At 40.5% G+C, this 22,598-nt stretch overlaps 3 protein-coding genes and 1 long non-coding RNA gene across 8 annotated transcripts; 2 read left to right on the plus strand and 2 right to left on the minus strand.

The window, feature by feature from the left end:
- On the minus strand, positions 1 to 4,880 carry myl9b (myosin, light chain 9b, regulatory). The gene is made up of 4 exons (XM_061042109.1): positions 4,727 to 4,880; positions 1,489 to 1,692; positions 919 to 1,080; positions 1 to 817 (listed from the first exon to the last, which is right to left on the minus strand). Exons 2-4 carry the CDS (start codon positions 1,670 to 1,672, stop codon positions 642 to 644), a joined length of 522 nt encoding a protein of 173 aa, XP_060898092.1. The 5' UTR covers positions 1,673 to 1,692; positions 4,727 to 4,880; the 3' UTR covers positions 1 to 641.
- A 2,464-nt stretch (positions 4,881 to 7,344) lies between these two features.
- On the plus strand, positions 7,345 to 19,194 carry LOC132977500 (phosphatidate phosphatase LPIN2-like). Of its 5 annotated transcripts, XM_061042111.1 has the most exons (21): positions 9,097 to 9,235; positions 10,482 to 10,682; positions 10,794 to 10,889; positions 10,994 to 11,265; positions 11,667 to 11,771; positions 11,947 to 12,055; positions 12,161 to 12,881; positions 13,000 to 13,093; positions 13,261 to 13,448; positions 13,559 to 13,652; positions 13,781 to 13,850; positions 14,130 to 14,222; positions 14,441 to 14,499; positions 15,283 to 15,433; positions 15,575 to 15,723; positions 15,847 to 15,933; positions 16,362 to 16,514; positions 16,823 to 16,937; positions 17,299 to 17,402; positions 17,794 to 17,962; positions 17,995 to 19,194. In XM_061042111.1, the coding sequence occupies exons 1-20, from the start codon at positions 9,170 to 9,172 to the stop codon at positions 17,942 to 17,944; spliced, it is 3,078 nt and encodes a 1,025-aa protein (XP_060898094.1). In that variant the 5' UTR covers positions 9,097 to 9,169; the 3' UTR covers positions 17,945 to 17,962; positions 17,995 to 19,194. The 5 variants fall into 5 exon arrangements, with proteins under 5 accessions (XP_060898096.1, XP_060898097.1, XP_060898094.1 ...); XM_061042113.1 differs by lacking the exon at positions 9,097 to 9,235 and adding an exon at positions 7,345 to 7,452 and having other exon boundaries at positions 17,794 to 19,194; XM_061042114.1 differs by having other exon boundaries at positions 9,091 to 9,231; positions 17,794 to 19,194.
- LOC132977503 (uncharacterized) lies at positions 12,715 to 18,134 on the minus strand. The gene is made up of 3 exons (XR_009673825.1): positions 17,993 to 18,134; positions 13,038 to 17,962; positions 12,715 to 12,851 (listed from the first exon to the last, which is right to left on the minus strand). It is a non-coding gene; the product is annotated as an uncharacterized LOC132977503 (long non-coding RNA).
- A 104-nt stretch (positions 19,195 to 19,298) lies between the features above and the next one.
- trim107 (tripartite motif containing 107) lies at positions 19,299 to 22,225 on the plus strand. The gene is made up of 2 exons (XM_061042115.1): positions 19,299 to 19,525; positions 20,403 to 22,225. The coding sequence occupies exon 2, from the start codon at positions 20,433 to 20,435 to the stop codon at positions 21,930 to 21,932; it is 1,500 nt and encodes a 499-aa protein (XP_060898098.1). The 5' UTR covers positions 19,299 to 19,525; positions 20,403 to 20,432; the 3' UTR covers positions 21,933 to 22,225.
- Positions 22,226 to 22,598: the final 373 nt, after the last annotated feature.

Below are 22,598 nucleotides of genomic sequence, written 5' to 3' on the forward strand. Positions count from 1 at the left end.
TTTTTCGCCGTCAATGGCATGAAAAAACTTTCTTTAATCGTCCGAGCAATTTCACAACAGAATTCCTTCAATTACACATATTAAGGCCTTTACCTGATCCTTCAACAAAGAGGCTACAAACAACAGCTGAGGGAAGGATGAGGGCTTTAAAAAAAAAAAACAAGTGGAACTATGCATCACTTTTAACAAAACAATCTGAATCATACATATTTTTTAAATCCATTTCTGACATACAAAGGATACAAATATTACAGATAAGCAAACTGTATGCTGTGCTTTTGCAGGTGTGACGGCTAAGTAAACATTGCTGGCACTGTATGAAGCACTGAGTCAGTCCAAAAACCCAGGTGATGTTCATGATGTTTGTTGTATCTGAATGTCCAACCAGGATCCCTGTGATGATCTACCAGGGTTACAACAACTGCAGATCTCAAATAAATACCAAGCTCCTACCTTTCTGAAACATGCTCAGTTCAAAATGAACAAAACCAAATATCCATTTGGGCCGTTTTTATCAAAGATTTTGATTTTTAAAAATCCAATTTAATTTCTCTAAGGCCTACAAGGCCCACAAAGGTAGGAACTAGGGACTTATTTGTGTTGCAGTATGAATGCAGGAATGAGGCAGTTGGCTTTTTGCTTTACTCGTCATCCTTGTCTTTGGCGCCGTGTTTGAGGATGCGAGTGAACTCTGCGTAGTTGAAGTTGCCCTTCTTGTCAATGGGCGCCTCTCTGAAGAGTTCGTCCACCTCCTCATCTGTGAAGCGATCGCCCATGGTGGTCAGCAGCTCTCTCAGGTGGTCCTCATGGATCACACCTTTGATGCAAATAAACACATCCATCAGGTTGGAGATTAAGTCAGTGTAAGTGGCGGGATCCGTTTATGTTGAATGTTTCTACCTATTAACACTGACTCACCTGAGCCCTCCTCATCGAAACAGGCGAAGGCGTTGCGGATGACGTCCTCGGGGTCGGTGCCGTTGAGCCTCTCTCCGAACATGGTGAGGAACATGGTGAAGTTGATGGGCCCCGGTGCCTCGCTCATCATCCCCTCCAGGTATTCATCAGAGGGGTTCTTACCTGAGGACGAGAGGCACTGTTACATACACATGCTATTTCTATTTTTCACCTGGGTTTAATGTTCCCCTCTGACAAAACAACTGGCCCTAGTTTGGCCCCCTCAGTAAAAGTGGTCTAGAACCGCTACTGTTCTTTGGACTACGCTTAACTCACATTTCTTTCTAGGCCTATAGCCAGTAGAATAACCTTGACACTGAAAACAATTTAATCATTTTCCATTCATGACAGGGTGTTCAAAAGCAGACATTTCAGAGCAATATGTTGTGTATTACATTAAAGGGAACTTAAAGGTGGACTCAAGCAAGTTAGCATTTGTTTTTCCATCACATTTGAGGGTTTGGAAGAGAAAAAAAAAAATCTTAATAACTGAAGCATATCTGTGAAGACAAGACGAGAAATCATTTGTACCCAGAGAGGCCAGCATGTCATGCAGATCCTCCTTGTCGATGAAACCGTCTCTGTTCTGGTCGATCATGTTGAACGCCTCTTTGAACTCCTGGATCTGAGACTGGTCGAACATGGCGAAGACGTTGGAGGTGGCCCTCTGGGGGCGCTTCTTGGTGGTCTTTCCCTTGGCACGCTTGCTCGACATGGTGGCGGCTGGATCTGGGCCTGAGCACATTCGGTAAAAAATGATTTATCGATATGATTGTAAAAAAAAGTTGTGATACCATCATTGAAAGCTTGGCTTGGGTGTATTGTCTGAATATACATTTCAGCATCATCTTTAATGCTAATGCGATTTAGATGTATATATATTATTCTGCAGGCATTAAGCTCTTTCTTTCTTCTCTATAAAATTGAATATTTTCCCCTCGCTTCTTGTTGAGTGAGGATCACATCTTTCCCCTGGATGTTGGGTACAGTGATGGGTGTGAAAATGACACACAGTGTTCACAGCACTCTGCGGCTAGCTTCAGGTCCTTCCAGAATTAGACCTGTCACTCATATTCAGGTCTGCAAGGATTTGTCATGCACATGTGTGTGTGTGTGTGTGTGTGTGTGTGTGTATGTGTGTGTGTGTGTGTGTGTGTGTGTGTGTGTGTGTGCGTGTGTGTGTGTGTGTGTGTGTGTGTGTGTGTGTCTGTGTGTGTCTGTGTGTCTGTGTGTCATGGGATCGTGCGATACACAGCGGGTGATAGCAGTCAGAGGAGCAGCAGGAAGCAGCAGGTGAATGTGCTTGATGAGTCACAGATGAGGTGACATGACATCATGCCCTGAGGTCATGTGAATATTGTAGGTGACTGACTGTAACTCACACATGAAGAGAATTTTATCTGGTGAACTCTTAAGACATTGCTTATTTTCTTCTTGGTCAAATTTCTGTCCTTAAAATCACACTTTCAAAAAAACATGGTAGACTTTCTAAGTAAACAGATTTAGATTATTGTTGTGTTGTTTATAGCAATACAATAATAATTAATAATGAAGGTTAAGGTTGTGACAAAAGAAGATCATTCAATCCTGCCAATTTCTACAATTGGAACAATTTGTCTATTGGAAATATTATTCTAATACAGGATTTCCTGTAAATACAAAAGCATTTTAAAATTGAGTGTTGTGTGCTTGGATAGTCAAATATGTAGATTTACATATACATTTGCATCAGGGTACATTCAAAGACTTTTAATCTGGAATCTACAATTATTTATAAATCCATTGTTATAGCAACAAGTAAAGGACGTAACAGCATGTAGCAGTAACAGCAACAGCCACGCATAGTGTACTCCAACACTTTAAAATAGCTCTTTGCTGTCCTATTTTCAACAAATCCCCATGTCTCCAGCTGCACTGTCTGTCTGTGCGACACTGTCTGTCATCACGTCTAATGAGCTGCTGCAATGGGTGAGCCTTAAATATTTGTGTCTGCCGTCTCTGTCGGTCGTGTGATTCACACAGCGGCCTCATGTTGGACTGCAGCTTTGAATATCTCTTTATCTCAAGTACAGACGTTTCTTTCCTTGTTGATCTCTATACAAATGAATTCTGCTTAAATACAAGAGCAGATTTATAACTTTTATGGTCAATGCAAATTACTAAGACTTGGAATGAATATCTTTATTGTCCACTGCAGAATTTACATAAAGACCAACAGTCCAAAAATGGCTCTGTGTGTTTAGTTTATCAGTACAAAGGTTGCAGGGAAGGAATTTATGTACTTGAATGTAAAACAAAGCTGGAGGGTAAAGATGTAGTTTCACACACACACACACACACACACACACACACACACACACACACACACACACACACACACACACACACACACACACACACACACACACACACACACACACGCACACACACACAAGATTTTGTCTCTTCCTTTCTCTCGCTGCAGACACATGTTGGATCACTCTTCCTTTTTCTTCAACTACTGTTCGACTCCTTGATTTTTCCTTCATGTTCCAGAGAAATTGGAGAATTGTGGAAGGTGTGTGTTGTTGGCTTGAAGCCCTCACATTCTCCATCCAGCAGTCAGTGAGGAAGCTGGAAACAAAACAGAATCTAGCTCCAACTTAAGACTCTAGGAACCAGGAAGACAGGAAGAGAGGAATTCTCAATCCAATTAGGGGCGGCTCTCTCCCGCATAGATGCTACAGTCGTCCCCCGCAACAATCCACAGTTTCATCACGCTGCAATTGTTAAGCACTAATAGAATTTGTTAAGGCAAAAATGAAATGGCTCTAGTGTAAACAGAAGTTAAATTTGATTGTTTAAATTGTGCATTGTTTTTTCGGCTGCAGTAATACAGCAGTCCCCCTGAGAGAGGCTGATTAGTGTTCAGCTCTATCTCTCTCTCAAACGATCAATAATCGAGACACTTTGAATAGTGTGATGTTACATTTTCAAGGTGAAGGACACAGAAATCTGCTCTCCAACTCCTCTGAGTCTCAAGTCAACAGAATAAAAACAGCTAAAACAACGATTAAAAGAATAATTTGCGAAGGTTCAGATGAATTTGGCTGTTGTTGGAATTTGTCGTCTGACGTGCCTCAGCCTGACTTGCTCTGACAAATATATTTGTTCTCTGTCCACCTCCGCAGCTTCTCTGTAGACCCTTTTATCCTCTCAGATGACAAAGCTCCTCTGTCCCTCAGTCCACACACACACACACACGCACACACACATTGCTTATCACCAAACAGTAAGGCTGTCATCCCTCTCCCTAACTCCAGGTCATGTAGGTCACCACTACTTAGGAGGGGACGCCAACGGCCAGGAATTCCAAAAACAAACACAGAGTGAAGTGGAAGTTAAGCTCTCATCACCAAGAAAAGGGGCAACATTAAAGGTGTGTGTGTAAGTGTGTGATCAAAATGGGTCAGCTGCATTCAGAAATTCCTCTGTCTAATGTGCCGTACTGATGACATTGAGGTAAACACATGCATACAGTACATTTGTACTACTTTAATAAAGATAAACAGGTTCAAGGTGAGCATCCTCTTCATGTCTCTCCTCACTGTTATCAATAATGTTTTTTTTTTTATTATTCAAATGTCCACTTCAGAAGTTGTATCTCTATCCTCTCAGCAGTGACAGTGGAACATTGTACCTCTGAACACAAGAGAATTCACACTTCCAGCCCTTTAAAACACATGAAAACACGCTTTCATTGAAACTCTGTAACAGCTTTCGTTCTCACCTTGATTTCAGGTAGAAAAATATTTGGAAGTCCCTCAAACTCCTGGTGTCTGGGTCCAACACAGCAGCGCGAAAGGGAAACAGTCAGTCCCACTGGAAAGTTTGTTTAAAGAATCAGACTCCCGGTTGGTTCCCTCCCCTTTCCGCCCCGACCAATGGAGAGGCCGGCCTGACCCGTACAAAGACATCTCAGGCAGGGCCATTTCTCCATACAAGGCAAAAGAATGCACAGGCTCCAGCTTTGCTACTGCCACAGACGCTGCTCGGGATGTTTGGGAAAGAGGCAGAAATGACAGGAACTACGATAAGGCTGCCTTATTTAGAGAAAAGAGCCTAAACATTTAGAGGAGGCTCTGTGTGGTGGAGGGTTGGAAACATGGGGGAGAGAGCTGTGAGCAATTGCAGAGCAGTTTTGAAAGCCAGTGTTTCTGTTGTGAGGCTATGGGTTTCCTTAAATAGGCAGTTTGGATGGCCATCACTGAGGCCTGAGTGTGCAGGGAACACCTTGAATTATGTCGTGGTGGTAACATCTGTTTTTCAGATGCAAAAAAACCTCTTGTTTTATGGGTAGGGCACCTACATGACGATAACTTTGTGTAAATAAATGTCATGTTTAGCCAAGGTAATAAATAACTTCTGCCTTGACCAATATGTGTAACAAAATCATCTCCTTAACAGGGCAATACATAATGTGTTATGTTAAGAAACGTGTGGTCATCACTTATTACAAATGACATCTTTTTTTAGGCACTACAGACATGTTTTATTCTATGTCCGTTAAATGGACAATTTCTGCATATTCAATAATTGACTTACCATTCAGAATGAAAAAGATACCTTAATGCTTCACAAATCGTTTATTATTTTTGCTAAATCTTATCTACAATATATTTTATACATAGATATAACTTTAAAGCAGATTGTCATCTTTTTCCTTTGTTTAAGAAACAGAGCTCATTCACATTTTCAAACAAAGAGAAGTAACATTAAAATGTTATTTTTTTATTGAGATATATTGTTTTTTCAATTGTTCCCAGCATGAATGGAAGCATTCAGTTAAAGAAAGGCGGTGTCCCTGTCAAATGAGGCTCTGTGCAGGTGCAGTGATGCCCTCTACTGGGACACCCTAGTTATCATTTTCAATAGGTGCTGAAAACTTCTCAATGAATGATGATGAGGGTTGAGTGCTGGGACAAAATGTGAAAAAGTGCTGCCTGGCTTGTGTGTGCATGAAGTTGTTAGATGCAACATGTAATGAAATTCTTTGGCAGATATCGTCTAGGCTCAGGCAAATATATTCAAATGAATTTGCCTCATTTTGGGCCTTTTTTAAAAGTAAAATAGACATTAGAAGCAGTACTCAAAGTTATGTTAAGTCAGTAAAAAATGTGTTCATCATATCTCTACAAGATTTTTTATTTGTTTTTCTTTTAAATGTCAGGCATATCTTTTCAGCCCAGAAAAGGTCCAGAATCAACAAGTCATTCTGTGGACTGTTGTAAAGTGACACAACTCGTTCCAGTGATAGATACACACTGCATTTTCAGTTGACCTTTATTGTGTCTCTACATGTCTTCTGTAGTCAGAAGGATGGCCTCTGTAGATTCAATTGATGAGAACATTTTCAGACTGTAAAACAGCTTAGAAATATCCTTTAAATAAGAGATGAACAGGAATACTTTGTAGGTCAGATGAGCCAGACTGCAGGCAGCTGTGCATTGGCCATATTGTGACCAACTCTTTAAATGTGTTTTTTATATTTTTATACTTATATCAACAACAGATGGTCAGCAAGAGCCAGGACTTCACCAGGGTTCCCACATGTCAACCCCAGTGATGTCCTGGCTCTTGCTGCCCATTGGACTAAACAGTTTAGTTGTGGGAGGCCAATAGGGGCCATGTGGTGTAGGGTAGGGTGGATAGTATTGGCATTGTCACTACCTGGATAGGTTGCATAAACTGAGCCTGGGTCTGTTTAAGGTAGCAATGCCGTTAGTGTTCCAGTGGCTACTAAGGAAGATGTGGACGGTTAGGTAACTTATCGGGAGGACATAATTGGGAGGTGGGGTGTCTTCACTGAGCACACAAAAAGCCAATCTTTCGTTCTCTCAAATTCAAGATATGTTGAATAAGAAGTAGAGTATAACATCAAAAGGAGATTGTTTCCAATAACTGAAAGGCCTGCAGCTATAATTTGAATAACTGAATTTAAAAGGAAATCAATTTGTGCTGTTTAAGGATCCCTGATTTGTGTCATGTGGGTTTTGTCAGTATTTTCTTTTTTGTATAAGGAACTATAAGTTAAAGTGTACACATCAGTTTCAAAGTGTAGTGGTTTATTATAGGCTAGTTTAACTAAAAGGCTCGGCTCCCATTGTGCCTATCAGCAGCCAGAATCAACCTTTTGCAAAGAGTGCCACATTTAAATAAAATCTTATTATAATATTTTCATTGTCTAATTGAATACCTACTTCCCTATTTTTTTTTACTTATTGCTTATTACAATGACAATTCAAGGAATTCATGCATCATTAAATGCTTTGTTTACAAATGAACGTTAGAGGCGGGACATTTCTTCATTTCAAGTCTCCTCATTGGCTTTTCGTGTGATTGACATGTGTTCTGCGCAGGCGCAGCAAACTTGCCACTACTAGTCTGGGAATACGTAGCAGGAAGCATCCTGGATGTCTGCCGTTGTTTTGTTAATCCAAAAAAGCACCACGGAAGGTAAGCTGCTATGTACACTTTGTTGTTGTTTACGCAGAGAACAAACGATATTAAGTTGTTTTTCCGTCGTTAAAGATGATAATGTGTCAAACTGAGTTGCGTTTTTTGTGAGGTTGTTTTTACTTTCTGCCAGTTACATGTTGTTTGGACAAGTCCGACAGATATTTCCACTTTGAACTCCGTGTAAATTTTACACATAACCGTAAGGACTTGATATGTTTTACACTGAATTATACAAATTTACACTGTAAAACATATCAAGTCCTTACGGTTATGTCTCACTGTAGAGTTTAACTTAGTGTAACGTAATTTAAAGTGGAGCGGACCTGCCTCTTTGCTGTTCTTTAATGTCAAGAGTTAAAGTTGCTAACACAGGATTATACAAATGATGACACTGTGTCGAAAGTTATTTGAGGTCGTGGTGTAGACTACCCCTCTCTGAAGTTATATTAATTAGAAAACTGCATTAACTGCATTTACTTTTTAAGTTGTTTCCTGTAAAAGGAGCAAATTCTCACCGACCATTCAGAACATCATTAAGAATTCACAGTTTCAACATCATTTTGACAACCAATAAATCAATAAGTAGTGTAAATGACCAACCAAAGTGTAAAGGTCAGCAGGTCAAATTCCTCAAGGAGCCATGCTGGAGTTCTGACAAGTTTATACATTCCTGTTTATACATGAATGTGTTTAATAAAGTACAAACTGCATGCTGCTACAAGTGACAACAGTGATCCATGTGCATCAGTTATTAACTCCTTATCGTTCCCCTCTGTAAGCCCTCTACAGTTCTACATTTGGTTATATCTCACTAGCATTGTTTACTGCTGGCCTTTGTTTTTCCTGTTTGCTAATTACAGCTGATCTGGCAGTTGCACTATCACTCTAAATGACGTACGCATAAAAGCCTCAGTGGAAAAAGAGGTTCTTTTTGAAATACTCACATCAATGACAGCTTTTTATCTGAGACATTTTTTAGAACATAAGCCTACCTTACTGTTGAGTCCTGTTCAGAATACAACCCATGAAGTGATGTCCATCCAGCTCTGCACTTTCTTTGCTTGAGTTCCTCCTGAGAAGGCCAGGCAGTCCCTGTAGGGTTTTCCAGTATTGGTAGAGCATGACTGCCAGTGAGCCCTCCTCATCTTTGATGGCCCAGAGAGCGGTGGTCAAAACCAGAAACTGTGGGATCGCTCAGTTGTGCGTTTTCCTGTGGAGCGTGTTTGAATAGCCTGTCCGAAAGCCTTTCAGAAACTGCTGGTCTGGCTGTCATGTGCAGTGCAAGTGGGGAAGTATGAATTCAGTGTGACAGGAGGGTGTGTGTGTGCTTGTGAAATTGTGTTGGATAGAGGAAGCATCAGCGTGTGACTGAATTTACCAGGACTCTCTCATAGATTGCTATATTTTGCATCCAGCCACAGCTACACAGTGGAATAGAGCGCTATCATTTCAATGATAACCGATCAAGAGGAAAGTCCTGTTTGACTGAGCAGTTTTTTTATAATCAACTCTACAATATTTGTCGCTAGGTCCCAGTGGTTAAAGCTAACAAAATGTTGCCTAACATCTACTGACAGACATGGGTGGGGGTTTAAGTCTAGCCTTTAGAGTAAGCTGAGCATCCCGAGGAATATGGATGACAAGTTCCTCGGGGGGAGATGAAGGTAACGTTTGTGGGAAAGTGGGATGGGAAGAGCCTTTATAGTGTCGTCGTATGGCAGAAGAGAGGTCCAGTGAACACAGTCTGGTTGGGAGGGGACATCTGCATCCCTCACTGTGGGTAAGACTTCGAATTGGAAATGTAGAGTCGATGCTTAAAACATGTTTACTGTAAGAGTCTCTTTTTAAGTTTTCAGATCTCAGAACCAGGTTTACCATGACTGTTTCTGATGTTTTTTTTTAAAAGAATGGAAGAGAGGAAAAATGATAAACAAACGTATCTACATGAGTTGTGAAGATAATCTTTGATTTTGGTCTTACAGAGCGGACACACGTTGTGCCTCCTGAACACTGCGGTTAACAAGCTGTGTCAACAACATTTCAACTTAATGAGCCTCATAAAAGTGGAATTAATTAATGTTTTGAGATTTCTTTGACTGTATGTGTTTTTAAATAAGTAATTTTAAGGATAAAATTGGTTACTAATACGGTAACAGTGAAGGGTTATCATCTCCGGCTTCTTGTTTGTGACTTCAGAAAATATTTTCTTGAGGTGTGTCTTAATTTAAATTTAAATACACGGTAATATAGTTATAAGTTGGTATACTGTTCAGTCATGTCAAGGTCTTGTAAAGTCAAACGAGGTGACAAACCTGTTTCTAAAATCACACTGAAGCGACTCTGACAGTCAGTAATGTCGATGCAGGTTCTTCAAACTGGGCCAGATGTTAAGTTTTTCAGGAACCTTGGAAAAGTTTAGACATACTAAAGCTACTTCTGGTTCCACATGTTCTGCCTTACTGAAGAGACAAAAAATAATAAAAACTTTTTTCAGTTCTTAGTTTAATTAACTAACCTGAATTAACAAGCGTTTATGTTCATGTCAGGGACTCTTTCATATAATCGTCATGTTCTGCCACAATCATTTAGTAGCTCTTTTTTGTGCTGTAGTAACAAGCAGTCAGTATGTAGCTGTAATAGACCTCACCTTCTTTCACAGTTGTTGATCTTTAGCCCATTAGTCATGAATAAGATGCGATCCAAAGGTCATTGTGGTTGACTCTAAACACTGGAAACACTGACGTTGCGTTTTTCAAAATAAACCCTTCTGTTTGGGGCTTACTGTTGTGGAAAGGTTTGAGGCTACTTGGCTAATGATGTTGTGATATGTACTTCTCTTCGTTGCATCTCACATTTATTTTAGCTTGATTATTTCAATAATAAAGTCATGGGAATTCTTTATAATAGATTGTTATGTATCATGAATGGAAGACGTGGAAAGAAAACACTGAACACAGACACTTTTTGTTCCTGTGTCTCAGCCCTAATGTTCTCACTTCTAATTTTTTGTGTGTTTTTGTTTTCAGTCCCAAACCATGAACATTGTGGGCCACTTTGCGGAGACTGTGTTCGTGACAGTGAAGGAGTTGTACCGCGGCCTTAATCCCGCCACTCTGACCGGAGGGATCGACGTGATTGTGGTGCGACAGCCCGATGGATCGTTCCAGTGTTCCCCCTTTCACGTTCGCTTCGGCAAGCTGGGTGTGCTGCGCTCCAAGGAGAAAATTGTCAGTATTTCCCTTTATGATTACTTTGACTATATTTTTATGTATATATTATGATGATGATTTTCTCTTCATGCTTTCATAATTTGACAAACGCATGCATCGCAATCGCAGGTGGACATCGAGATAAATGGTGAATCGGTTGACCTGCACATGAAGCTGGGGGACAATGGAGAAGCTTTCTTTGTGGAGGAAAATGAAAACATGGAGGTGAGATGATAAAGCCATTCTTCATGTTATCCATGTTTGGTCAAAATGAATCCATTTGTGTATCCTTAAACAAATCATCTTTGCAAACTTTCCGTCCCCCCCAGTCCCAGGTCCCAGCTCATTTGTGCACCTCCCCAATCCCTCTGGAGACCTCAGAGGAGCTCGAGGAGACAGGCGAGGGATCCATCATAACTGGCTCTGGTGCTCGCAAGAAGAAACGCCGCCGCAAACGAATCCGTTCTGATTCTCACCTGAGAGACGAGGCCGGATCGTCGTCGGACGAGAGAGAAAGAGAGAGGGAGTTGGAGAGAGAGAGCGATCAGGCCGGACAGGAGAGTCCTGCTAAAGAGGGGCCCATGACACCGCTGCACGCCAGGTCTGTGATTTAAACTCACTGGACTGTGTATATGTTTTTTTTTAAGGCAAACTAAGAACAGAACTGTTTAAAGAAATGGTACAAGATCTTGATTTACTCAGGCAATAGTCACTCGTTTAAAACCAAACTGTTTCATTTGTCCTCACCTCCGTCTCATAAAAAAACGTTTGCACATCTTGTGATCTTCTCATTGTGGTGGAAATTGTCCGCAGTAATGAGTGAGAATATCTTCCTGCGATGATACATTGAAGCAGAAAACAATAAATTAGTTTATATAATTTTTATTGATGTTGTTTTTCATGGCATGGCGTGGTGTTGTTGTCAGTGGGATTGTCATAAAGAGTAGCCTTTCACCTTCATTTTAGTGTTCACTTCAAAATGTCTTCTGACATGTGTTACAGTAAATCAGTGTACTACTCGCTGTCCGAGGAGCCAAGTGAGCTAGCGGCCATGCAGAGCCGAGACACTCATCCACACTCAGACGAAGAGCAGTCACCCTCAGATAGGTGAGGAATGTTAATCTTTACTCTCTATTGATTGATTGGTTTGTTTGTGTTGAGCGGCCACACTGAGGCAGTTTGAGGACCAGTTGTTAGAGATAAAATCGTACTGTTTCTTCTCCTCACATGAATTGACTTTTTTCTCTTTATCTCACGTTTGATCTTTTCTCTGTCACGGCAGTGTGTTCCTCAGCTTAGCCACCTCTCCCAAGAGCGACTCTGAGCTTGTGGTTAAACCCCAGGGGTCCTCTGGGCCTCAGATAGAGTGGAACTGGGGTGCCTTTCCCGTGGTATGTAAACACCCTGTACACTCACACATAAACAGCTATAGATTTGATTGGCTGTAGATTCAGTATTGCCACGCTGACACTCAATCTGCCCCGTCCCCCTCACAGCTGTGTCAAACAGAGAGGATCTCCCCTTCTGGCAGCTCTCATTTCTGCACCATAGAGAGACAGGACTCCTTCGACACGTGCTACCAGCCTGTGATCAGCTGTGGCAGAGTGGGCAGGGTAACAGTGGTCAGACCACAACCAAGGACTCAATCTTTGGATCTAGGGAGCCTCCCTATGCAGACCCCCCCTTTATCCAAGGAGAAAAACTCTCACATTGCTCATTCCACCCCCACTGACCTCGACATGTCGTATGCACCTACAGCTAAGACTTATGTGGACTTAGAAGAAGAAAAAGAGGAGCGATCTTCTTTTATAGCTAATTTAATAGCTGGAACCGATTCTCCTGCTTGCAAAGAAAGCACAACCAGCGTTGAGCTTATTAACACTGAGACTGATGTTATAAGCCCAAAAAACCAAGATAGTGAGACCAATTTAAACAACACACAAATACAACTCATAAAAGAGAGCGAGGACTGCAGTGCGACGAGGTCAGACCTGCAGATGCAGAGCGCCTCATCAGAGCACGGGGAGCAGGGATCCACCAGCAGTCCCCCTGTGAGTGAGGAGGACAGTGGGATATATCCCTGGGCAGAAGAGGGGGAGGAGGACCGTGGACCAAAAGCTGACGGGAGAGACGCCGCGACCAGTTGGACTACTGTGGAGGCTTCAGCAAATTCTTCTGAGGTGTCCTCTAAAGTGGAGCAACTGGAAAAGAAAAAGGGTGATATTCTTTTCCTCACACTTCAGATGTGCTCAAAGTATCAGTGTAGAGTTTGTGTTAACTAAGTAATCTATTTACACCACTATTTACCAGCTGGGTTCATGTGTGATTTTTTTAGGTAAACGAAATCATCATCTAGGACCGACAGATATTTACCTGGACGATCTGAGGACGTTGGACCCGGAGAAGGCTGCACTTTATTTCCCTAAGAGGTGAAAAAAAAAAGAATGTATGTTAGATTAGATTGATAACATACAATATAAGTGGTACATTTTAAACCTATTTAGAAGAACTCGTTTATTTTCAAAACAAACATTAAAAGGCAATGATGTCAGTAATGTCCACAGTGATTGAATTTGAGTGTCTTTGTTCCCTGCAGTGAGGCAGAGGGGGGTTCTCAGCATGGGGCCGAGCAGGGTTCCTACTCAGGGAGCCAGTCCCCACAGTCTGTGGGCAGCGGGGCCATGGACAGCGGGACAGAGTATCTGTCTGATTCCACCTCCTACAACATGGATGTCAGCATGTCCCTCTGTGGACAAGAGGGCGACACCAGCCAGATCACTAAGGGTAAGGGACGGGGAATCGCTGCTGCTGTTGTGGAGTGGCTTTTCAATGTTGCAGGATTAAAGGAGCCACAGTGAGGTAATTTAACCGTGTTGAGTTTTCTGTTCATTCAGAAAAGTTCATGGAGCATATCGTGACATACCAGGATTTTGCCAACAATCCGGGAATCATTGAAGATCTGAGTCTTGTAGTCTGCATCAACTCCAAGTAAGATTTGCTATCACAACTGTAAATTATTTGTTGATGTTTGATTGTTTGCATGTACAGTACGTCTAGATGAATTAAAAATGGTCAGTATTTTGGTGTTTATGTCAATGATTGTTCATCTTTCACAGCTATTATAACTGGGCAGCAGCTGCTCCAATGGTCTTGTCAATGACAACTTTCCAGAAAAATCTACCAAAGGTATTTCACGTTTCCTACCTTAGTCCTTAGAAATATTGATTAAATAGTTCAGTCAATCAGTAAAAATTATAATTGTGATTATTAACAGTAGAGACTGTATTTAATCATGATTAATCACAATTGTAAAATTATAGTATTTAATTTTTAAAAATCTTTTTGAAATACTCATATTTCACATTTAGAATTTACTTCTAAATTCTAAATCTGAAGAGTCCTTGGGTCCTTTGAAAGGAGCTATATAAATCCAATCTATTATTATGATTATTAATACTATTGTAGGGTACAATTGACCGGCTGATGAAAGACAAGATGCCTAAAAAGAGTGGACGCTGGTGGTTCTCCTGGAGGAGAAGAGACATGGACAACAACCAGGTACCTTCCTTAGAACCCCCGTTAGTCTCAATCAAATGTGTTTTGATGAGCTACAGTCAGTTTGCACCTGTAATAGAAATGATTGTAATTATAATATTTTTCAGTGCAGTTTTGTTAAATCCATGTGTGACATAAAAATAAGTTCTGTTTGTAAAAAAAAACCATCATTGCTACTGTATCTTGTGAGAATATACCTGAAGATGTAACCTTGTTTTCAGCAGAAGATCTCAAAAGAGGAGCAAGATGAGCCACTGGCAAGTGTATCTTCCTCAGTAAAGTAAGTCATCTCACTGAGAAGTGATTAACACAGAAACTCTGCCTTATAAAACCTCACATGCTGTGTTTCAGCTGGAATCTGATCTTCCTGCTCAACAGCTGTCTTTCTACTTTTAATGTTTGAGGGTTCTTAAGGACATTGAGAAGCATCGCTGGAAAGATTAATCCAAAGATTGCCTGTCCTTTCTTTTTATTTATTGTTTTTCATAATTCACATAAATGTAAAAAAAATAATTGGACAGAATTTTTGCTATTTGTCTGTTGCCCCAATGATTATATAAAACACAAGTGTTGAATAAGGCCACACACAGGAGTGACAGAGTAATGTAAGGTCTCATTCACTTCCACTGGCTCCATCCAAGTGTCCGTTTAAGTATTTTGTGAGCACTTGAATGATATCTGAATTTCTTAACATTCTTAGGATCTCCAATATTGTAGTGAAAAAAGTAAAGAAAACAAATGCAGCCCTAGAAACATATCTATGTGTCAGTCTGAACCTATACGCACTAGCTTTCGTTTCATTTTTGAGTAGGTGCAGCGTGATATTCTTTTGAATCAATTCAAAGTCTCAGCATGTAGGATACCCAAGTGCCACCAGAGGGTGCCAGAGCTTTGTCTAAATCGTCCATTTCACATTAAATGAGGTTGCTTAGAGCCATGTTGAAGGTTTTCTTATTTTCAGTCAGTGTCTGTGTCAGTGAGTTAGTATTTAATGTCTTTAAATAGAGGCACAGTAACAGGGAAGAATAATAGTGTGTTAATTAAATGTGCACTTTTCCTCCAGAGCCACATTGGATGACGTGGACAGTGATGAGGCAGCTGGACTCGGCAGAAAAGCAACCCTTCCAGTCAGCCTATCAACAGAAACCCTCAGCGCCACTCAGTGCATCAGTCAGATGTACCGCAAATCACTGCGTCTGACCTCTGAACAGATAGTAAGAGAAGCACATGCTCACATATTCATACATCTACATTAAGAATTGTATAGTGCTATGAAGTGTATGTAGAGGATGACCATGTCCTTGTGCTTTTGTTTTCTCTTCGCTAAGCTAATCATGTCATTTTCTCACAACCAGGAACACTTGAACCTGCGTGAAGGAGCCAACAAAGTGGTTTTCAGTGTGACCACACAGTACCAAGGCACCTGTCGCTGTGAGGCTGCCATCTACCTGTGGAACTGGAACGATCGCATCATCATATCAGACATAGACGGCACCATCACAAAGTAAATCAGACATATATTGTGCATTAGACAATCTGATATAAAGCCAGTTAAGCAGAGTTCCTGATTGCTCTATAGTGCATCTTTAACAGCAACGTGTTTCATGAGGGGTCTTGTCTCCTGCAGGTCTGACGCTCTGGGTCATATTCTACCTCAGTTTGGAAAAGACTGGACTCACAAAGGCATCGCCAAACTCTACCACAAAATACACCAGTATGTGTAGAAAAATATTACCAGCATTTTAAACAACAGAAAGTCATCATGAAATGTGTTTATTTAGTTTGTTATTTTCCCTTTTGTATCCGCCCTTACTGAACTTCCACATGGAATACGAACATTTCACAGGCCAAAACAGATCCAATTTATCTCCCACAGATGATGTCATTCTGATTTTGCAGATGTCTGTCTAATCTGCTCTACCAGATGTTTGCCTTTTTATTTTACGTTGGGCTTTTATAATGAGTTCAGCTGTTCAGTTAATTGTAAAAAGATTAGATTTTATTTGAAGTGCTAATCTTTTGTCACTAATACTAAAAGAAAACAGGTCTCAGCACAAATGTCTTGTCAGAAGAATTCTGTAAGTTTTTTCTTTCTGTGAATCAATTTGTTTACCTGAAATGTTGTTGCCCCTTTCCTTGCAGAAATGGTTATAAGTTCCTGTATTGTTCAGCCAGGGCCATAGGCATGGCTGCCATCACAAAGGACTACCTTCAGTGGGTTAATGATCAAGGCACTGTCCTCCCCAAAGGCCCTGTGCTGTTGGCCCCCAGCAGCCTCTTTTCAGCTCTACACAGGTAAGGAATCTTAATACTGAACTACTGTTTACATGCTATTAGTTCACTGTGTTTCCTTTTATAGAAATAATCAATATAATAAATAGAATTCAGCATCAAAAAACATAAAAAAAATGTTTGTAGGAAAATGTCTTTGGAGTTTGAAAATCAATGGAGTGTACTGCTGACCTCTAGTGGACACTTCTTGAACACAAAAGTGCTAAATTATTTTCCTTTGTGAATAATAGAACTGTAAATGTATGACAGGGGCCAAGCATTTAAAACAGATTTCCCTTTTGACTGTGAACTGTCTGTCCTAAACTTTGCAGAGAAGTTATTGAGAAGAAGCCCGAGGTTTTTAAGATCGCTTGCCTCGGTGACATCAGGGACCTGTTCAACCCACAGAGACGGCCCTTCTACGCAGCCTTTGGCAACAGGACTAATGTAAGCAATGCTGTAAAACTGGCTCTGAAAAGAGACACAAATGTGTTTTCAGTCAAGGTTTCCAGGTGTGATGTTGCATCAGGGTTTGTACATGATCACTAAGGACTGTTAAGAAAATAAATAAGAATATACGTGTTTTTCCTTGTCCTATTAACATATACACATATACATCCATGAATATACTCCAGTAGTTAGAAGTAAGTGTAGGAAATGTTGCTGTAAAGTCTGGGGTTTGCTAGTTCATAAGTAAACACTGGCTAATGATTGATCATGGATTACTGCTGTAACAGAAGAACAATCTTTTTAGTGTACATAGATAAAACAAAGGTCGATGAGACAATTTTTCCTTTCTTTTTTTTAGGATGCTTATGCCTATAAGCAGGTCGGGGTGCCTGACACCAGATTATTTACTGTCAACCCGAAAGGAGAGCTCATCCAGGAGAAAACGAAAGGCAACAAGTCCTCGTAAGTGTGAAACAATAAAGATCGAAACAATCTCTTTTTAAGCTTTAAAAAAACTCTAAAAGACTTTGATAATTCTGTCATATCAAAAAAAAAAGAACCTATGACTGATACGAGTGTTTGTGCCCAACTAAGAAGTAATGGACTTTACACAATAATTGACTGCATTCAATTTCACTGGGTTTGGTAATTTTGCAACAAACAAAAAACTGATGTGCTGAAGTTTATCCACTTTCATCAGTATCGTTCATATGCAGCCTGAACAATCTCAACTATTTGTAGGAAACTCCAAAACAACTTTTAAAATGACTAGACTGTCACAGAACCCACTTTTACAAACCTACAATCTCTAACACATGTGTCTTAAGTTTTCATGTGTGTGTGTGTTTTGCAGGTACAGCCATCTAAGTGAGCTGGTGGAACATTTCTTTCCCATGCTGTCTGTGGAGGGCAGCATGTCCTTCGCTCTGGACTGTCCTGAGTACAGCAGCTTCTCTTATTGGAAGGAGGCTTTGCCGGAGCTGGACCTGGATGCACTACTGTAGACACATAAACATACACTTCTACCAAAAGACACACACACACACACACACACACACACACACACACACACACACACACACACACACACACACACACACATTTATAGGCAGGCACATGTGCTCTCGCATTTGTCTTCTCCTTTTCCAAAAGATTTTCTTGAGTATGCCTGAATTTTGCCTGCAATCTATCATGTGTGTTCATGAGAAACTGAACAAACTGAAACAGAAAGAGGCAGCTGTCCCGTCTTTCACGGACAAAGCCAAATAAGGGAATGATACATAATATGTACTTTGCATTTCAAAAAGAAGTGTATAAACCATAATGGGCACTCTTACATTGACTACGACCAAATACACGATGCTACATTTGTGCAAGAATGAACATGATAAAAAACGAAATAGCTATGCATTAAAACAATTTTAAAGTGGATTCTGATTGTGTGCATAAGTTTCCTAGACATTCCAAATATGAAATTAAACTGTGTACTGGTATATAATCTTAATCCTGTCACATGTTTCAGGTGTACAAACTGCCATATTTGAAAAGAAAATGAATAGAAACACCTTCATCCTGCACATAACAAAACTATTCAGGAACAACTGCCTGTTTATGTTTTTTTTTTTTACTTTATCTCGAAATCTTTGGTTCAGTCCTTGAAGCTCAACCACTAACACATCTACTAGACAAATCTGATATCATTTATATCATTGGGAGAAGTACAATTCATTTCTTAATGTAGACAACAGGGAATGTATTTGGACTTGGGTTGGCTTCATGTACTGTACCAAGTGAGCAAATGTGATGTGAAATGTATTTATGACCTTTCTGTATGACCCAGTAGGGATGTGGTACTGCATGTGGATACTGTAAAGGGGTTAAGGGACTTTAGTATTACTTTTTTTGAATAACTGTGGACTGCAATAAGTAGTTTATCTGACCATATCTCAAAATTTGAATTTGCAACATGCATATTTCACATTCTTTTCAGGTACTTCACTACCTAGTTTTAAAATGTTGCACACAACATAAACACAGCTGTGGGTCAGAGTGACTCTGACTTCACTCTGGTGAATTGTAAACTGAGCAGTTTACCATGCCACTGTGCCTTTGTACAATAGCGACTGTTATATATTTATTATTATATTTTGCATATCTTTCAATATCCAACTGTGATGAAATGCATTGGAGCTGAGTATTTGACTGTTTGATTGTAAACCAAATATATAGAAATATAAATGCATTTTAAAAATAACCTTTTATTGTGTGTTCCAGTTGTATTTTGAAACCATTAATTGTTAGCAAGATTTAATTTTAATATACGTTAATGTTTTTTTCCTAACTGCATTTAAGTTTCTTTTTGTTTTTCTTTTTTTTTTGCTATTCAATAGGAGATCGATTAATATGCTTTCTAACCATTTTCGAAGATTCGATCTGTAACTATTAAAGCAGGTACAGGCTCAGAGTGGGCAGAAAGAGGCGTAATGTTTGTAGAAGGCGTAAAGGCTGATGTCTCCGTCAGTGCGTTTTACTGACTCACCTGAACAGGAAGACTTCGCACAGGGCAGCTGTAGTGTCACGGGTAAGTCCGTTTCCTTATTAACAGAAGAACGACATATCTTCATCTGTTTCTGATTAATAAAAGATAGACTACTTCGCCTGCTACTAGCCACCAAGCGTGAGTGATCCGTAAGCACGCCTCGATAACAACATGTGCCTTATTATTTTAAAAGGAATCAAAAGCCAGATTAAGAAATTAAACCATTCCCTGGAGCCGAATAATCTAACAATGTAAGTGTTTAAATTAAGATGAACGACAGAAATTTATCAGCATTTGGCCGCGGCACTCAGACTAAATATCTGTTGGAGATTCTGCTCACAGGAAGGAAATCGAAACTTAAGCAACTAAATACAAACAGACTGCCCAATGACGACGCAGAAACATTTGTAATCAACATTAGACTTCGCTCTGCACACTCGTGGCTACACGAAACTTCGGATTTCCACTACATATCACAACACAGAAGAATTGACTTAGGCCTATTTTTTTTTTGTAAACTTATTATAGGAAATGCTGCGATCTTATCTTTATACAGTAGTTTCCTTGTTCCTGTGCTGTCATGTTGGCTAGTTACTTGCCAATAACCTGCCTATATTTGTCAGGGCCATATCCATATTTAGAAATATTCAATTTTACATCGATATATATAAGGAAATAAAATGCAGTAAATTTACCAAACATTAACCACAGCAATTTTAAAGTGAATATTTCCTAATTTAATGGCCCAAATGCCAGACGCTACCTTAGGGATTATTTTTGAAGTCCTTTACCCTACAAAAAACAATTAAGCAACCAAGAAATACGTTAAAGTTCATGTTTTAAAAAAACAAACAACATATTGGAAGTGTTACCCTGTCATTTCTATTTTCAGTGTCTTCACCATGTCTGTGTGCGAGAACGAGCAACACTTTTCCAAAAAGTATCCAGAAGCTATGGCTCTGAAGGTCACATGCCCAATCTGCTTGGAGCTCTTCTCTGATCCAGTTTCTCTTCCCTGTGGTCACACCTATTGCTTGGCTTGCCTCCAGACCATGGGAGAAGGTCTTGACCAGCATAGCTGCCCTGAGTGCCAGGTAGAGTACCAGGGAACCAGCACCCTTGCGAAAAGCTCCAAAATGTGCAGCCTAGTTGAAGCTTACAAAGCCACTGCTGGGAGAGTCAAACCAAATGCAGACCCTTCTGATGTTGAAGCGGCGAGGAGTGATGCTAGGCCTGGTGCAGTAGAATCGCACCCTAAAGTGACTGCTGGAGGTAGCCAGGAGAAGATCTCTGACGCAAAGGAAAAGGATGACTTAGTAATCGGGACTGGGTCCGAAGAGCTCCCCTTTTCTTCGCACCAAGAGAAAGACACTCGCAAAGGCAAAATGGAAATGGAAGAACCCAAATTCAGACTTGCATCTCAAATCACAGATTTGGGCTTGAAGTTGGAAATGGCAGAGAGTTTGCTGAAGAAAGAGAGGGAACGAGAGTCGGAGGTGACAGCTGCTAATAGTATGCTGAGAGAGAAAACATCCAAACTTTTAGAACAGGTGAAAGATTTGACGCAGAGTTACAGCGCACAGGTGATGCAGCTGATCGAAAAAGAGCTGGCTCCAGGTGAGGAAGGTATAGGCCACAGAGTCAGTCGTGCTTCGGAGCTGACTAAGCAGCTGAGACAAGCTGTGCTCATGGCAGAGTCCCTCCTGACCGAAGAGGACGAGGCTGCATTCAGTGGCGATCTTCAGACTCTACAACCGCGCATTGCAGAGCTAATGGCCAAGCCCGTGGAGGAAGAAGTGGACCACATTGACACAAAAGTCAACGCGGCACGAGCCTGTCCCAAACTGGAAAGCATGAACACTGAACTGAGGGAAAGATTCAGAGAGATTGAGCGCTCCATTCGGAACGCCCTCAACCCTTCAGAGGTGACCTTTGACGCCGAAACAACCCATCCAAACCTAGTCCTCTCGGACGACTTGAAGACAGTCACTTTCAGCGCCGCAAAGCAGCCCTACCCACCTTCTCCTCAGAGGTTTACCAACTTCTTACAGGTCCTCAGCACCCAGAGCTTCCATGAAGGGGAGCACTGCTGGGATGTGGAGCTGGAGGGGTCTCCGTGGATCATAGGCCTGTGCTACAGCAGAAAGTTAGAGCGTACCGGTTTGCCCTCGGCTCTTGAGAGCAGCCGGAGTTCCTGGTGTCTGATGTGGTTCAATAATCTGCTGACAGCCTTTGAGCAGGGTCACAGTGTGCCGCTGAAGAGGACCACAGTGTCATGCAGGCTGGAGATCAGACTGAGTTTTAAGACGCACAGACTGAGCTTCTATAATGTCAGCCCCATCAGCGGGAAAACTCATATATACACATTTAAGGCCAACCTGACTGAACCAGTGTTCCTGGCCTACAGGATGATGTCAGGGGTTCCCAAAGCACGTGCCACCATTCACTCATAACACTATTTACATTAAGAAAAAATAAATAAATGTATATATAAATGCCATGCAGAAAAAAAAACAATGATAAAAGGAAAACAAATGTAAGAGTGTAGTTGTGTTGTGTGTGTTAATTTAAAGTTTAATGTTGTGTGTCAAACATAGACATAATTGCAGTGTACCTGAAATATAGTGCCCATGAAAAAAGCTTAAAGAAATAATTGTAAAGTTTTTATTTTTGTTGGTAATGCACTGTAATGCTTAATATGAGTGCTCAGGAAAGAAAACAAAAAAATAAAATAAAATCACATTCTATGTCTTATCAACTGCAGTCATTATTTCACAAAGTATTGAGGAGTTTCTCTGAACTGTTCAAATTGTACACATTCCTCATTTAAAAAAAAAAGAAATAAGAAGGGAATATTTATACAAAGCAAGCTTTTACATCTTACACATTAGTCCTTAACCCTGAAAAACACTACTATAATAGTCAAGATCTTAAAAAACACTTCCTTAGTCTTCGTTATACATTCTCAGTCTTTCCAGGTGCAATGTGTCCATGATTTGTCTCAAAAAGAAAAAGAAAGTGATCATGCAAGAGAACCAGTCTTATTTTCCCCACACACAGAGGATTAACTTTATTTCAGTCACTACTGCAAACAAAACAGCCATTTTTAATACTGGCAA

This window comes from Labrus mixtus, chromosome 7 (assembly GCF_963584025.1).
Source record: "Labrus mixtus chromosome 7, fLabMix1.1, whole genome shotgun sequence".
Classification (NCBI taxonomy): domain Eukaryota; kingdom Metazoa; phylum Chordata; class Actinopteri; order Labriformes; family Labridae; genus Labrus; species Labrus mixtus.